The sequence below is a fragment of the Mustelus asterias genome, chromosome 2 (assembly GCF_964213995.1).
Source record: "Mustelus asterias chromosome 2, sMusAst1.hap1.1, whole genome shotgun sequence".
Taxonomy (NCBI): Eukaryota; Metazoa; Chordata; class Chondrichthyes; order Carcharhiniformes; family Triakidae; genus Mustelus; species Mustelus asterias.
In genome coordinates, this window is record NC_135802.1 from 95,816,062 (window position 1) to 95,833,695 (window position 17,634).

The 17,634-nt window shown below is 41.1% G+C and overlaps 1 protein-coding gene across 1 annotated transcript in view; it reads left to right on the plus strand.

Moving 5' to 3' along the window:
• LOC144509864 (alpha-1,6-mannosylglycoprotein 6-beta-N-acetylglucosaminyltransferase A-like) overlaps positions 1–17,634 on the plus strand; it is a 115,102-nt gene that overhangs the window by 53,529 nt on the left and 43,939 nt on the right. Inside the window, exons 5-8 of the mRNA XM_078238786.1 lie at positions 970–1,059; positions 6,933–7,004; positions 8,564–8,725; positions 12,102–12,271. Of these exons, the coding sequence (XP_078094912.1) occupies positions 970–1,059; positions 6,933–7,004; positions 8,564–8,725; positions 12,102–12,271 (494 nt within the window). The remainder of the gene's footprint in view (positions 1–969; positions 1,060–6,932; positions 7,005–8,563; positions 8,726–12,101; positions 12,272–17,634) is intronic.

Below are 17,634 nucleotides of genomic sequence, written 5' to 3' on the forward strand. Positions count from 1 at the left end.
AGAAACACTGCAGCAAAGGATATGTAATTCATATGGGTTCCCAGAATTAAAAGAGAACTGGGAACAGGCTGTGTGCCACGTTGCCATAGAGATGGGTGGAGTTTAATGAGATTCATTGTACTGAGCTTAGTTCTGTGAATTCAATTAAGGCACAGCCAGCAGGCAAGATTAGTTGATGTTTGGGAAAGCAGTTCGGAGATTGGGGCTTATGGGTCTTATGTAGTTTATAGATCTTTGGAAGGCAAGGGATAAAACCAGACCTGCACCTGAAATGGAATAAATGCTCAATCTGTCACCCATGACACAATCTGTGGTTGGGAGCTGGTTTATTTTCATTTACTACAAATACGTTAGTACAAAACAATTACAAATACACAAAGAACAAATGTGAAAAATACATTACCAATGGCTAATGCCATCCATTTATCAGTTACTACCTTCTATTTAGGAAGGGTTGTGGTTGGGAGCTGATAGTCAGTATAAGACAAAGTTGTTGAGAAAAAGACTGGAAGATTTGTTTAGCTGGAAGTTAAACAAAAAAAATGACAGTAATCCTCTCAATAAAAGGCAGTTAATGCTGTTGCAGTTGGAGTTCTGGTTGCAGTTTGAAACGATTGCAGTGGGCAATTAGAAACCAAGGATGTTTCAAGCCACTATGCAGGAGACACAGGGAGGCCTGTGCTGGAGCTGTGGGATCCAGAGTCATGAGATTGGTAAAGAAACTGGAGGGTCACTTAGCCAAAATCTAATGGAGGACTGCCATAAAATCTTGTATCTTGGTGAATATCTGGGATATTAAAGAGAACACTCTGTGTGTCTGTGCATGTGTGTGCGTGTACGCGGTGGAGCGGAGAATCTTTTAAACAAATCTAATTGAGAATCACAGCAAAAGAAAGAGAAGAGAAATTGCAGAGTACGGTGATGTATCTATGATATAATTTTCTTCTCTCGACTTGTTTTTTGCTGCAGTGGATGAACGAGATGTGGAAGTCTGAACCTTGCTATAGCAACTATGGTGTCAATGGATCTGTGTGCTCCTTTATTGTATATCTGAGTGAGGTATGTTATTCTTTCTTCTGTATAGAAATTTCTTCAAGTTCTGGGGTTACAGTCAGTGCAGTCACAAGTTTCACACACAGCATAATTTATACTTTCCTCTTGCAATTATTATGCTTTGTCTGCAAACCGGGTGATATTTTTATCTTATTCCTACAGCATTTAATTTTTAATCTCTATTAGTCTGTCAATTAGCGCAATGGCTTCAATTTTATGATGAATTCTAATTTGGAAAAGATTGAGGTGGTCACATTGATTTCATTTCGGATTATTGCAACCACCAGAGATTGGAACTAAATTAAATTTAAATCTGGATGTGAAACTTTAATTCAAGGTTTTGAATAGAAATGCATCTAACAGTTATCACTTGGTTTCAACAATATTGTATCTTTCGGGTTTACAAAATTCAGGAAAGTATTAGTTGCTGCTTATTTCAAATTAGTTTATTTTGTATACAATGTATTATATATAATGTCATTTGTGTTAAGTATCTTTAGTTTATAGCGCTCACTGGTATTTTTGAAAAATCAAAGCAATTGCATAGGGGTGTGTCCTTTAGATGTAAAAAATGTACATTTTCAGTGAACATAGCATAAGAAATAGGGGCAGGAATAGACCATAAGGCTAACAAGCCTGCTCCACCAGTCAATAAGATCATGGCTGATCATCAGACTTGGCTCCTCACTTTACTACCCACTCCCCGTATCCTTTGATTCCATGAGAAATCAAAAATCGGTCTATCTCAGCCGTAAATGTATGCAACATCCACAACCCTCTGGGACTGAATGCCAAAAATTCACAACTCTTTGAGTTAGTAAATTTCTCGCCATCTCAGTCCTAAATGATCAGCCCCTTACTCTGAGAAACAATCACTTTGTATCTACTCTGTCAAGCCCCTTGTATTTTCAATAAGATCACATTTCCTTGTAAACTCTGGAGAGCATAGGCCCATTTACTCAGCCTCTTATCCCAGGAACCAATCTAGTGAACCTTTCCTGCATTGCCTCAAATACAAGTGTATATTTTTTATAAATTTGGCGACCAAAACTGCTCGCAGTATTCTAGGTGTGGTTTCACCAAAGCCCTGTACAGTTGGAGCAAGACATCATCATTTTTGTACTCTAATCCCCTTGCATTAAAAGCCATCATGCTATTTGCGTTGGCAACCCAAAAATGTTCCTACTCTCTGCTTCTTGTCTATTAAACAATCCTCTATCCATGTGAAAGTATTATCCCAACTCCATGAACTCTTATCTTGTGTAACTTATCAATGCCTTTGGAAATGCAAATATACTCCATCTAATGGCTCTCTATTGTCCGCTAGTTAATAGTTACATCCTCAAAAAACTCTAATGAATTTGTCAAACATGATTTCCTTTTCATAAAACCATGTTGACTTTCTGTGATTTTCTTGATGTATTATTAAGACTTTCTTAATAAGAGATTCCAAAATCTTCCTGATGATTGATGTCTGGCTAACGAGCCTGTAGTTCCCTGTTTTCTCTCTCCCTCTTATCTAGAATAGCATAATTATATTTGCTCAGTTATCTTCTGGGACTGTTTGAGAATCTAGTGAATTTTGGAAAATCATAAGCAGCATGTCCAGTATCAATTTATACACATGGCATTAATCAAAATTTTATTTTGTGCTATAGTACAGATGGAAATCTCACCATGTTGGGCACTGACTATCTTGTGAAATGAAACAGGAATTGCAATAACAAAGAGTTCGGGCAAAATGATTTGCAAATCCGGCAAATTGTCAAACTGGCATTCATTTCAAAGCATATTTTAGTAATAAAATTCCAGAACCTATACTCTAAGCAAAGCAGTAGTAATGCTTATTTTTTAACAAGCCAGTGCCAAATATTAATACTTTTGCGGTACAGTCACTTGTACGGAGTTTGAATATTGCTGAAAAGAGTCATGTTGCCGAAGCTTTTCAGCTTGCACATGTCAGAAAAATGCAAGAATGCCAAATTTCAAACAATCACAACTATTTATACCACAGGAGAAAATAGGGCCTTTGCTTTACATTTCTTTCCCTAGCTGATCATCCTGTGAACTTGGGCCAAGTTTTGGTGAATTATTTTCTGGAGTTATCCCCTTAAAGTTTACTTATAGCATCAACACTGCAATGAAGTCACTGTGAAAATCCCCCAGTCACCACACTCCAGCGCCTGTTTGGGTACACTGAGGAAGAATTTAGCATGGCCTTTGCACCTAACCAGCACGTCTTTCAGACTGTGGGAGGAAACCGGAGCACCGGGACGATACCCACGCAGGCACGTGGAGAACATGCAGATTCCACACAAACAATGACCCAATCTGGGAATCGAACCCAGTTCCCTGGCACTGTGAGGCAGCAGTGTTAACCACTGTGCCACCATGCTGCTTGTCGCTGAAGTTGGTGAAACTTCAACTTTTGGCTATAGATTTCAGGCTATTCTTTAAAAATGGAAGTATTAAAAGAATCAATTAAGTGTGCTGTCAAATAAATGTCGGAAGATTGAACAACTAAGCATACCATTTCATATATAAAATTACCTCGAGTTCATCTCAGCAGAATGGCTTAATGTTTAAAATAGAGAGAAATATTCTGAATTGTGGTAACACTAACTTCTTTGTTAGTGCAGTTTCAGATATTTTTATGGTTACAGTTTTGGGTTGTACTTTCTAAAGAAGGATCAAGTGGTTATTCTAAAGGATGTTTGTAATAAAATCTTGGGTATTATTTAAGTTTTTGAAATAAGGGGTGGGATTTTACCACCTCACCATGCCTGGCGATCAGTGTGGGAGCTGGGAAAATAGTGTGTGATGCTAAAAATCCGATTTGCGTCCGGCGCAAAACTGTTTACGATCAGTGTGGGAGCTGGGAAAATAGTGTGTGATGCTAAAAATCCGATTTGCGTCCGGCGCAAAACTGTTTACTATCTTCCCAGCCCCTTTTTTTTAATGATGCAAACCATTTTGTGCCCAGAAAGGACACGATGCTTATTAGCATGAATTTGACTGGATTCCAATATCATCAGAGTTTGGCACGCATGCTTCCCACCTCTCCGGCGAGCTGTCACGTGGGAGCGAATCACTACTGGTCTGCACTAGTGTAGACATGGTGAGCTCATCATGCCAGGGGCTCAGAGGCCGTTGAAGTCCCCGGGGGCATGGCCGGGCAGTGCCCACCAGACACCCCAACAGTGGACATCAGCCATCGCTGGTAGCAGACACCAGCTGCCGCTAGTGTGCCAGGGGCAGGGCCAGGAAGGTGGGGATCTATGCAGAGGGGCTATGCAGTGGTGCAATGAAGGTTTGGGATCGCAACAGGGGTCTTGACGGGGGCGGGGGGGGGGGGGGGGGTGCATGTCGAGGGTCAGCCAGGGGACCAATCGGGAGGCTCCTGATGCCCCAATGCGGGTGACCAGTGTCAGGGTGGTGGGAGACCATGCCGTCGATGAAGGGTAGGGTTGTCCGATATCTGTGGCGAAGTGGGAGGGGATCTCCCAGTGCACCATGAGATTGGGGCACCATCGTGACATGGCGGCCGAGTGCTCTGAAGCCGATTTTACTGGCATGTTTAGGCTCCACCCCCCTTCCGATTATAACACTTCGAAATTTCTGGGGAAAATTTTGCCCAATGTGTTGAATATTCTCCATTTTCAATCCATATCAATGACTTGGATGAGGAGACTGAGCGTAAGGGTGGCACAGTGGTTAGCACTGTTGCCTCATAGCACCAGGGACCCAGGTTTGATTCCAGCCTTGAGTGACTGTGCGTGTGGAGTCTGCACGTTCTCCAAGTGTCTGCAAATGGTATTATATTTAGTATGACTTTTGTACTGATGTGCTGGGTTCCCCTCATCATTGAGGATGGGGATATTTGTGGAGCCTTTTCTTTTAATGAGTTGCTTAATTGTCCGCAATCATTTACAACTGGATGTGGCAGGACTGCAGAGCTTAGATCTGATCTGTTGGTTGTGGGGTCACAGCTTACTGTCCCATTTTGTATCATCATCAAATCAGGATAGAATCCCTACAGGCAGAAAGAGACTATCCGTCTCATTGAGTCAGCACCAACTCTCCGAAAGAGCATCCCACTCAGGAACCACCTATTCCTGTAACCCAGTGCATTTATCATGGCTAATCCACCTACTTACACATCTTGGACACTAAAGGGGCATTATAGCATGGCCAGTCCACCTAACTTGCACATCTTTGGACTGAGAGAGGAAACCCACGCAGACACGGAGAGAACGTGCAAACTCCACACAGTCATCCAAGGCTGGAATTGAACTCAGGTCCCTGGCGCTGTGAGGCAGCAGTGCTAACCACTGTGCCACCATGCTGCCCTAACTAAAGTATGTAACTAAAGTACAGAGCACACATTTATTAAATACATTATTTGTAAATCATTTTATTCATCTCCTTTACCAATATAATTTATAAATATAGCAAGTCTTAAAATTGATGCAAAGAGTAACTCTTTCCTAAAAGTAAATTAAAGTAGTATTTTGTAAAAATAATTGCAGGCATATTGATTTAGTGTAAGTGGGACTTAAGTGAACGTGCTATAATGTCTTTGAAACTTGGGTAGGAAATTTCAAAGTTCACAAATTGCTAGCTACTCTATATATTTGCACTGCTAAATAGATGTAATTTGATCAATTTCATGTGTTCTACCTAAACAATACAAGCTTAAATTAAAGATAATTGTAAAAAATATGTTCAATTACACAAGTTCACTGAGCCCTTGATGACAACGTGTATTTGAGAAATCCAGTAACTGCCTCCAGGCTGCCCTATAAAAGTTCACCAATTTAACAAACAAAACCATCCTTTACAGAAAATATTGAAAATTCCTTGCTGTTACTGCAGGAATGTTCAAAGCTGCATTCTCTATTAGATGAAACGTTACAGCTCAGATACCTAGGAACACAAAATAATGTTGGAGTAGTTGCTTCTCAGTGATTTATCTCCAAAAGGAACCTAACAGATGAATAGGTGAGCTACTGTTGCATTTTCCATAGAGACCAATAACTTTTTAAAAGACACATGAATTTTCTAGTGACTGATGGAAAACATTGCACAATGAGATTTCATGTGTTAAAACTCTCCCTGGGACAAACACACTAAAATGAACATAGACTAATCATGACTTAGTGTGTAGCCAATACACTAAACCGCGGAGAAGGTACTTTTCCCATAAGCACAACTGAAAATCTCATTCCATGTTTATCCATTGTGCTTGTAGATAAAGTTCTAACCCTCCCAGTGTTCAACAGGCTCCCTTCTCCCTACCACCACAGGGCTACTGTCCTTTTGAAAATTCCTTCACTCAATCTCCTGAGTTTCATCAAACTGACTTGCAGCAGCAAGGCTCCCTCTTGTGACACCTTTGTGATATAGGTAGGATGTTCTTATAGAATAGCATGGTATTGTGCAAAGGTGATTGGTATTATGGTATTACTGATACTGTAAACTCAAAGAACAAACAACAAATTGAAAGGAAGGTTTTAGATCCAGGTTTAAATTGTGGTTGAATATTTGGGCTTTGGAACCTGGGACTTGTGCAGTTTCCAGCAACGTGTAAATGTGCAAGAATTCGCCATTTTGGAAGGCAACGGGTGAGTTCATCTGTGTGGTTTAAAGAAGCACTATACAAAAGCCAGGCACTCCCACTGCAAAATAAAGGAAGTGGAAGGGACAGCTATCCAGGGCCTTTCTTGTAAACCTTTCCACAACTCGTTTCAGAGTGAGAGGGTTAGTGACAGGTTCTCATCCAAGTTAGAGCAAAAAAGAACCAAGTCTTTTTCTTCTTTCTGTTACAATGTTCTGTTCTAATGCTTTGTATTCATTGTTTAAATTTTAAAATTCTTTAGGTTGAGAATTTCTGCCCCATGCTTCCAGTAAGAATAAGTGAGATTGCTGATAATGATGCCTTAAAACCCAAGGTGAGAGAAGCGAATCATGTATTTTAATTGTTTTTTAGAAACACACCATCTGTAGCAATGGTTGTTCCTAATTCTAATATAGTTTTATTTTTTTAATGACATTGTGTGCGGTAATCCCATTATAATTTTTCAGCTTCCCACCAGTCTTTCCATAAATACAGTGAATATATATTTTATTGTTTATGCTTGGCAGTGATTTTTGTGAATATTGGGAAGTTTGTAACCACTGTTTTCCATCCCTGCTCCAAACTTCCATGGCTGCCAACTCTATGCTTTTCCCTGGCAACAGTCTCAAGGTAAACTTGTTTGTTTGCAAAATTGGTGTCACATTTGACCCCCAAGATGACTTTCCGATCGTCTATTCTTGCCATCGCTAAATCAGCCTATTTCCACTAATTCCCAAAAGTACTTCACAGAAACATTATAAAACAAAATATGGCACTTAACTACATAAGGACATATTGAGTCAGATGACCAAAAACGTAGTCGAAGAGGTTGGTTTTGTTTTTCAGAAGTGTCTTAAAGGAGAAAAGTGAGGAAGAGAGGTGTAATGAGAGTATTTCAGAACTTAAGCCTAGGCAATAAAAGCCACAGCCACCGGTGATGGATCAATTACATTTAGGGATGTTCAAGAGGCCAAAATTGGAGGAGTGCAGATATCTCCAGGGCTTATGGGGAGATAGGAATGGGTGAAACATGTCAGAATTTAAAAGCAAGGATGATATTGCTTGACCAGGAACCAGTGTAGGTCAGTGAGTACAAGAGTGATAGGCAAACAAGACTTAGTTAAGACAGGAACAGCAGAATTTTAGATGACCTGATGTTTGCGGCAGATCAGCCAGGGGTGCAGTGGAATTGTCAAGCCTACTTGTAATGAAAGCATGATTGAGGGTTTCAGCAGCAGTTGAGCTGAGATTGGGCGAAGTCAGGCAATGTTACAAAGTGGAAATTGGAGGTGATTGGCGGCCATGATTCATGATTTTCATGATGGTGCGAATGTGGTCAGTTGCTCATCTTGAGGTCAGATGTGATACCAAGTTTGCAAACAGATTTGTTTAATCTCAGTTTGTTGTGAGGCAGAGGGATGGAGCCAATACCTAGAGGGTAGAGTTTGGAGCAGGGAACAAAGATAATGGGTGGAATTTTACCTGCACGTCCGCCCGAGATTTGTACGATCTCGCTCGAGGCCAACAGGAGAATGTCATTCTCCGAGCCTCACCTACCCCCGGACTCAGGGCGGGTGTGCCGGTAAAATTCCAGCCAATATCTTCAGTTTGCCTCGTATTTAATTCTGTTCAAACCTCTGAGTTACCCTATCCTACAGTTAGATATTGGACAATACACAAATGTAAAATAAGTGTACTGCTTATTGCGGTAATCAGCCCTGCTGCACCTGAGACACCAACGTTGAACAAGAATTTTCATCAGGAGGCAGACAGGGTAATAGCAGCAAAGTTTCTACAGAAAAGAAAATACAGCGCTTAATTATCATTCTTTCTTCCGGCTCTACATTATTTTCTATATTGTTTGTTTGAAATCACTGTTATTCTTGTTGCTAGGCCAAGGTTGTGACCAGCATGGATGGTTTGCTGAAAACACTGGCTGCACGTGAAGAACTCTCATGGATAAAACAAAGGATACAAAGGATGAAGGCGAACTGGATAGAAGATACAAAAACACTGGCAAAGAAACAGAATTTAGAAAATCGACCAGTGAAAAAGGTACAACATTATAGACTTTTTACCTTTAAGTTCTTAATTTTGTTTTTGAAGAAACACATTTGCAGGCCATTTTAAGACAGGTGATAATTTGGTTAAAGTACAAGAACAGAAAATGCTGGAAAAGTTCAGGAAATCTGGCAGCGTCTGTGAAGAGAGAATATAAAGTTAATGTTTCGAGTCCGTAGGACTCTTCTTCCGACATGGTTAAACAGTTAAAATGCAATTGCACTTGCATTATATATGTATTATTACTTGCATCATATGGCGGCACATTGGTTAGGACTACTGCCTCACAGCACCAGGTTCGATTTCAGCCTCGGGTGACTGTTCCGCTGACGTTGCTATTCTTCTGATTGTTCTGATGAGTGCAAGACAAAAAGCTTCAACAAAATGTCTTTTTGCAGCAAAACTTCTAAACCTGCTCCCCTGTACACACCCACCATACTTTGAGTCAGAAGACGCACTATCCTCAGGAATAGTGGTTAGCACTGCCCCCTCACAGTGCCAGGTTCGATTCCATTTTCAGGTGACTGTGTGGAGTTTGCATGGTCTCCCTGTGTCTGTGTGGTTTTCCTCCCACTGACCAAAGATGTGCAGGTTAGGTGATTGACCATGCTAAGTTACCCCTTAGTGTCCAAAGATGTGTAGGTTAGAGGGATTAGTGAAGTAGTGAGGTTGTGGGTTTGGGTTGGGAGGATGTGCCTCAGAGAGTCAGTGTAGACTCGATGGGCCAAATGGCCTTCTGCTGTACTGTAGGGATTCTATGATGATTCTATATGTATTATGTGTTTAAAGATCTTATTTTGTACAGTAAACAACTTTTTTCAGAGAAAAAAATACAAATATTTGAAGTTGCCATGCAGTTTTTTTGCGTGGTATTTACAGGAAAGAAACATTGACATGGTTGTTTGGAACATAGGAATACACAATAACTGAAATAACACCCATGGACATGGACAGGGTACCAAGAGGTACTTTATGGAAATGAATTCTAAACCAAATAGAGAGGAGGAAAAGTTAAAACCTTGATCAAAGACATAAGCTTTTCTTAAAAGAGGAGGGGGATAGCAAAGAAGTGGATTGGTTCAGTGAGGAAATTTGTGGGTGTAGATTTGATGCAGCTGAAGGATTGTGGCCATCAATAGTAGGGAAAAGGGAGATGATGCTAGAGGAATGGAAAGTTTGAGAAAGAGCAAGATTTTAGCATTGGAGGAAGTTAGAGATGAGGGAATGGTTCAAATGCAAGGGCAAAATCTTTAAATTTTAGTTATTGTGAGACCATGAACCATTATAGGTCAGCGAGGCCAGTTATGTTTTGGAATTGGTATAGGATAAGTCTGATATTCCTTCTCTCTGTACTGGCAGTAGAGCTCTTGCAGGCAATCTCTGATAACCAGAGAATGGAGGAAACAAATGCAAATATCAAATTTTAGCAACATCCTGTTCTAGGTAACTGGTAGAAGGCGAGTTCCTGTGGGTTCCCCTGTTGCAGGATTTGCTGCTTGCCCCAAGGTAGTGTTCCACTGGGAATATAGTACATTTTTCTCCTTTGCATATACTATCCTTGTTGTGGCAATATTTGATCTTTTATTTGGTTAGATGATGTAGCACTGGAGGACAGTTTACATGGTGTGGAGTTATCAGAAATAGAGAATAATTGCTTACCTTTCCATAATGTTGTCAAAATCATGAAAACAATTGGCTGCATTATTTGACAGATTTGATTTGCAATGTGTGTAGTTGACAAGCTTTTGAACAGTATGAATACACAATAACTTAACAGTAACCACAGGTTGTGGGCTTTCTGAATATTTGCCAACGAAATATAAGAATGCAGAAACGATTATTTTCAGTCTCTTACCATAAACTCTCTTCCCTAATCACTGACTATATCGTGCTCCCTGGCAACTGTGTGCGGCTGGTCAAAGCTTTGTATACCTTTTGTGCCATACTTGACCTTGAGATGAACTTCTGACCACAATTGTGCCAACACTAAGGACATCTATTTCCACCTCTAATATTGTACCACTCTTCTCCTGCCTCTGCTCATCCATATGTTTGTTGTGTCTAGACTCAGTTATTCTAACACAATCTGAGCAGCCTACCACATTCTACCATCCGTAAACTTGGAAGTAGTTCAAAACCCTTCTTGTGTTCGGGTGGAGTGGGGGGGCAGGGTTGGCGGGGGGAGGGGGAACACCATTTAACGCCTGACGCACATCCCATTTTAAGCCACTCGCCAAATTCACTGGCCGAGTGGGATTTGTGCCTGGGGCCCCCTAGGTCCATAATATTCTACCAATAGACCCTGCCTTAGTCTGCATGAGAGGAGTCATAACGAGCAGCCAAGTATTGTCTATTGTACTAAGAAAAGTAAAAAATGTTTTTCCCTCTGAAGTGTTTTTCCCCATTTGTCCTCCCTTCTGCTCTTCTTAAAGTTCAACATCTTACTGGGATATAGTTGCATGAATGCTGGCAGCCCTCTCATAGCTTGTCCAACTGCTCATTGTTCAGCAGGTTCAATCTTGTCTTCATCCAGTATCTGCACAAGTGGAAGTCTATGAACGTTTTACAGCAGAAATCACTGACTGGTAATTAGGAATGGGAACAATGGCCGGATGTTCTCTTTCTCTCAAACAGGAGTCTTCCTGTCCATATAGTTAAGTACCACGTCACATGTGCGCTCACACAATGAGCCAGTAGGGATGCCCATTCGAAATCGAGTATAAGCAAAATACATTAACAAACCTAATGCAATTTCAGTTTTTAAAGTTTATTTATTAGTGTCACAAGTAGGCTTACATTAACACTGCAATTAAGTTACTGTGAAAATCCCCAAGTCGCCATACTCGGGCACCTGTTCGGGTACTCTGCAGTCTTTCGGACTGTGGGAGGAAACCGGAGCACCCAGAGGAAACCCACGCAGACATGGGGAGAACTTGCAGACTCCACACAGACAGTGGCCCAAGCTGGGAATCGAACCCGGGTCCCTGGTGCTGTGAGGCAGCAGTGCGAACCACTGTGCTGGTTAGATGATGTAAGATGCATCATACATCAAGATCAGTTTGATTTATTGTTTATCTTTAAAAGGATTATCCTTTCCTGTTAAGATTTTTTTTTCAAATTCAATCACAAACATTACATTTATGGATTCTTTGTATCATTTCTTTGCCTTTAACTGCATCTTTGCAACTTGTGCCGCAGTGTGGCAACTGGGGGATTTTCACAGTAACTTCATTGCAGTGTTAATGTAAACCTCCTTGTGACTAATAAATAAACTTTTAAAGCCTCAACAACCATCTTAATAATCCTTTCATTTTTAAACTGCCCGTTTATATTACAAAAAGGACTAATCATTTCCTCTTCTTTTTGTTAGATTTTACTTCATTTAGGTCTTCTGACAAAGGAATCAGGATTTAAAATAGTCGAGAATGTCTTTAAAGGAGGCCCACTTGGTGAATTGGTGCAGTGGAGTGATCTAATAGCCTCTCTGTATTTACTGGGCCACAACTTGATACTTTCTACATCAGTAAATGAGCTGAAAGGGTAAGATAAACTGAAAAAGTTACAGAAGTCTCTTAATTATCTGGCAAGAAGCAATATCACAAGCTGAATAAAAGAATTGTCTATCCGTTGGCTTATTTCAGGTGGGTACAGTTTCTGCTTGGTGATAACGATGAATGCTAAGAGTGAAAACTAAAGCAGAAACTGTTTTTCCTTCAATAAATACAAAAATAAATGTGAAAATAAATGTTCCACAATGTTCCACAATTACATGGTGTTTACTGATGAAATGTAGACTGTACATAAGAACATAAGAAATAGGAGCAGGAGTAGGCCATCTAGCCCCTCGAGCCTGCTCCACCATTCAATAAGATCATGGCTGATCTGAAGTGGATCAGTTCCACTTACCCGCCTGATCCCCATAACCCCTAATTCCCTTACTGATCAGGAATCCATCTATCCGTGATTTAAACATATTCAACGAGGTAGTCTCCACCACTTCAGTGGGCAGAGAATTCCAGACCGATCAGGAATCCATCTATCCGTGGTTTAAACATATTCAACGAGGTAGCCTCCACCACTTCAGTGGGCAGAGAATTCCAGAGATTCACCACCATCTGAGGGAAGAAGTTCCTCCTCAACTCTGTCCTAAACTGACCCCCCTTTATTTTGAGGCTGTGCCCTCTAGTTCTAGTTTCCTTTCTAAGTGGAAAGAATCTCTCCACCTCTACCCTATCCATCCCCTTCATTATCTTATAGGTCTCTATAAGATCCCCCCTCAGCCTTCTAAATTCCAACGAATACAAACCCAATCTGCTCAGTCTCTCCTCATAATCAACACCCCTCATCTCTGGTATCAACCTGGTGAACCTTCTCTGCACTCCCTCCAAGGCCAATATATCCTTCCGCAAATAAGGGGACCAATACTGCACACAGTATTCCAGCTGCGGCCTTACCAATGCCCTGTACAGATGCAGCAAGACATCTCTGCTTTTATATCCTATCCCCCTTGCGATATAGGCCAACATCCCATTTGCCTTCTTGATCACCTGTTGCACCTGCAGACTGGGTTTTTGCGTCTCATGCACAAGGACCCCCAGGTCCCTCTGCACAGCAGCATGTTGTAATTTCTTTCCATTTAGATAATAATCCAGTTTGCTATTATTTCTTCCAAAGTGAATAACCTCGCATTTGTTAACATTATACTCCATCTGCCAGATCCTCACCCACTCACTCAGCCTGTCCAAACCTCTCTGCAGACCTTCTACGCCCTCCACGCGATTCACTTTTCCACTTATCTTTGTGTCATCTGCAAACTTTGTTACCCTACACTCAGTCCCCTCCTCCAGATCGTCTATATAAATGGTAAATAGTTGAGGCCCCAGTACCGATCCCTGCGGCACGCCACTAGTTACCATCCGCCAACCAGAAAAGCACCCATTTATTCCGACTCTCTGCTTCCTGTCGGATAGCCAATCCCTAATCCACGCGAACACCCAAACCCCAACTCCGTGTGACCCAATCTTCTTCAGCAACCTTTTGTGAGGCACCTTATCAAACGCCTTTTGGAAATCCAAAAACACCGCATCCACCGGTTCCCCTCCGTCAACCGCACTAGTCACATCTTCATAAAAATCCAACAAGTTCGTCAAGCACGACTTTCCCCTCATGAATCCATGCTGCGTCTGCTTAATCGAACCATTCTTATCCAGATGGCCTGCTATTTCTTCTTTAATGATGGATTCCAGCATTTTCCCAACTATAGACGTTCAGCTAACTGGCCTGTAGTTACCCGCCTTTTGTCTATTTCCTTTTTTAAACAGCGGCGTAACATTAGCCGTTTTCCAATCCGCCGGCACTACCCCAGAATCCAACGAATTTTGATAAATAACCACTAATGCATCCGCTATTACCTCTGACATTTCTTTCAGTTCCCTGGGATGCATTCCATCCGGGCCCGGGGACTTGTCCACCTTCAGTCCCGTTAGTCTACCAAGCACTGCCTCCCTGGTAACATTAATTGTATTGAGTACCTCTCCTCCTACCAACTCTCTATCGTTAACATTCGGTAAACTATTTGTGTCTTCCACCGTGAAGACCGACACAAAAAACGTATTTAAAGTTTCAGCCATTTCCTCATTTCCCACTATTAAATCCCCTCTCTCGTCCCCCAAGAGTCCAACATTCACTCTTCGCACTCTATTCCTTTTTATATATTTGTAAAAGCTTTTACTATCATTTTTTATATTTAGAGCTAGCCTAGCTTCATAACCTATCTTTCCTTTCTTTATCGCTTTCTTAGTCCTTCTTTGTTATTTCTTAAAGTTTTCCCAATCTTCCGATTCTCCACTATTTTTGGCCACTCTGTACGCATCGGTCTTTAATTTAATACTCTCCTTAATTTCCTTCGTTATCCACGGCTGGTTATCCCTTTTCTTACAGCCCTTCTTTATCACCGGAATATATTGTTGCTGAGTACTGAAAAGGATCTCCTTAAAAATCCTCCACTGTTCCTCAGCTGTCCTACCTACCAGTTTGCTCTCCCAGTCCACCTTAGCCAATTCAGCCCTCATCCTATCGTACTTCCCTCTGTTCAAACAGAGGACAGTGGTATGGGACCCTACTTTCTCCTCTTCCATTTGTATCAGAAATTCGACCATATTGTGATCACTTGACCCAAGAGGGTCCTTCACAAGAACATCCTTAATTCTACCTACCTCGTTACACATTACCAGATCTAAGATAACTCGTTCCCTCGTCGGTTCTGTAACATACTGTTCAAGGTAACTATCCCGACAGCATTCTAAGAACTCCTCCTCCATCCCACCCCTTCCAACTTAAATGATAAATGTATAGCATGTATATTGGCACCATCTATTCTTTGTTGGATGGATAATGTTACACGCGACATTAAGAAGCACATGAGTGCATTGGCCACAGCAGACGCACATATACTAAAATTGGAACAATATAGAGAAGATTAGCATAAGGCTATGTGCACTGACAACATCTTGGCTGTAGTACTGAAGACCTATGCCCCAGAGCTAACTACTGCCATAATCAACTATTGCAGTACAGCTATGACACTGGTTTCTTTCTGACAATGGAAAATTGTCCTGTACATAAAACAAAATCTAACTTGGTCAATTACCATCCTATTGGTGTCTCAATCATCATTAAATTAATATGAGGTGTCATTAATAGTTCCATCAAACAATACTTACTCATCAGTAACCTTCCCCCTGATGCTCAGTTCAAGTGCCAGACCTCTTCAGTTTTAAAGTTTATTCATTAGTGTCACAAGTAGACTTACATTAACACTGTAATGAGGTTACTGTGAAAATCCCCTAGTCACCACACTCCGGTGCCTGTTCGGATGCACTGAAGGAGAATTTAGCATGGCCAATGCACCTAACCGCCACATCTTTCGGACTGTGGGATAAACCAAAGCACCTGGAGGAAACCCACGCAGACGCAAGCAGAATGTGCAGACTCCAGACAGACAGCGACCCAAGCCAGGAATCGAACTTGGGTCCCTGGTGCTGTGAGGCAGCCGGGCTAACCGCTGTGCCACGCAGAGCCTTGGTCCAAGCATGAACATAAGATCTGAATGCCAGAAAAAAGGTGAGAGTAGCTGCCCTAGACATCAAAGCAGTATTTGACCAAGTATTGTACCAAGGAGTCCTAATACAACTGGCATCAATGAGATTGCCAAATGGAAACCCTCCAGTACCTAATGTGAAGGAAGATGTAGTTATTGGAGACCAGCCAGCACTTCCCCAGGCCATCACAGAAGTTTCTCAGCAGACCATCTTCAGCTACTTGAACAATCTTTCCTCCATCATGAAGTCAAGATTAAGGTTGTTAACTATTCCAGTGTTTAGTTCCCATCCAACTCTAATGATGATGTAACACTACATGTCAGTCTGCAGTAGGATCTGGATAAGACCAGCTTGGGCTGACAAGTGATTGGTGCTGCTTTCCTTAGTGCTGCTGTTTTCCTAAGTAATGCTCTGGGGCTAACTATGATAATGACGAGTCATTGTCTACTTTCTTCCTAGTTTAGCTTACCTGGCATATACATTCTTGAATATTGTCTTGTTTTTCTTAAGAGCTTATAAAGTTGTGCTGCTAACACTCAACATTCTGAACAGCAACAACTTGCATTTATATAGACACAGAAAATGCTGGAAATTGGCAACATCCGTGAGAAAGAAGGTTAACATTTCAGGGTGATGACCTTTCCTCAGAACCTGATCAGGTTCAAACATGTAGGTCCTGTGAGGTAAACAACTGAGATGGGTGAGAGTAAAGATTTTACTGAGATAAAGGTGGAGGTGAGGGAATGGTTGAACAAACCCGTGATGGCAGAAATATATTTGGGAATGGAGAGCGAAGGTGCTCTCCACTTGGAGTTTGAAAGTGAAGTTAAGTGACATGGGAAAGAATTATTTTCAGGATAGACACAGGAGGAAGTGGGGTGGTGGAAGATGAGTAATGAGGGATAGAGGAACTATCCAGATAAAGCCTTTTCTGTGACAGACCATTGGAGTAAAGAGGCGCTAAACCTTTGAATCTACATCTTCCTTTGCTATGTAAATGTAGTCTGTCTATGTGGCTGGCTATGTAGGGTGAGAGACAGATGCTTTATTCTTTAATCAGGGAAATATTTTTAAGCCCACAATCAAAAATGTATACTTAATTTATTGGGCTTACAAGAAACTGCAGGTATAAAACATGGCTTTATATTAAAAAAATAATATTTTATTATGCCAGAAAATTATGAACCGTGGATTAATAATAGATCCTTTAGGATATACCAGAAAATTAAAGACCTAGATTAAATATCTACGTCTGCTGCACAATTCCGAATTGCTTCACAAATGAAACAAAGCCCGCTGACTCCAAAATGCATACCCAAAGGCGGCTTATACAATGCTATTACTTTGAAAGAGTTTTGTACATATATTTAGGGTTGTCTCACACCTTTAGTTGAGACTGAATAGATGCCCTGTGTAATAGTGTAGCAAATATTCTCTTGTATCAGATCAGCTCAGGAAGTGAATTCTGGAAAAATCAGCAAGGCAGAACAAGAGCTTCCTGCACATCTCTTTAATAGCACTTCAACTTTGGTATGCCACCTACAGTCTTTGAATATAGTGCAGGGATAAATTGAAACTTCTTGTGTTCATTGTCTTTGATGTGACTCAGTTATGAAAGTTTCCATGGTGATAAACCCTTCTTTCTATCAATCACAAGGTGTGCCTCCTGAGTTCTACTTACTTCAGGCAACTTGCAGCAAAGTCCCATTTTGTACTAAACTTTCTTTTAATATTGTTACTGCAATCCTAAACTCCCATAAATATAATCCCACTTCAGAGGACCAAACTATTTTGTTACAAGTA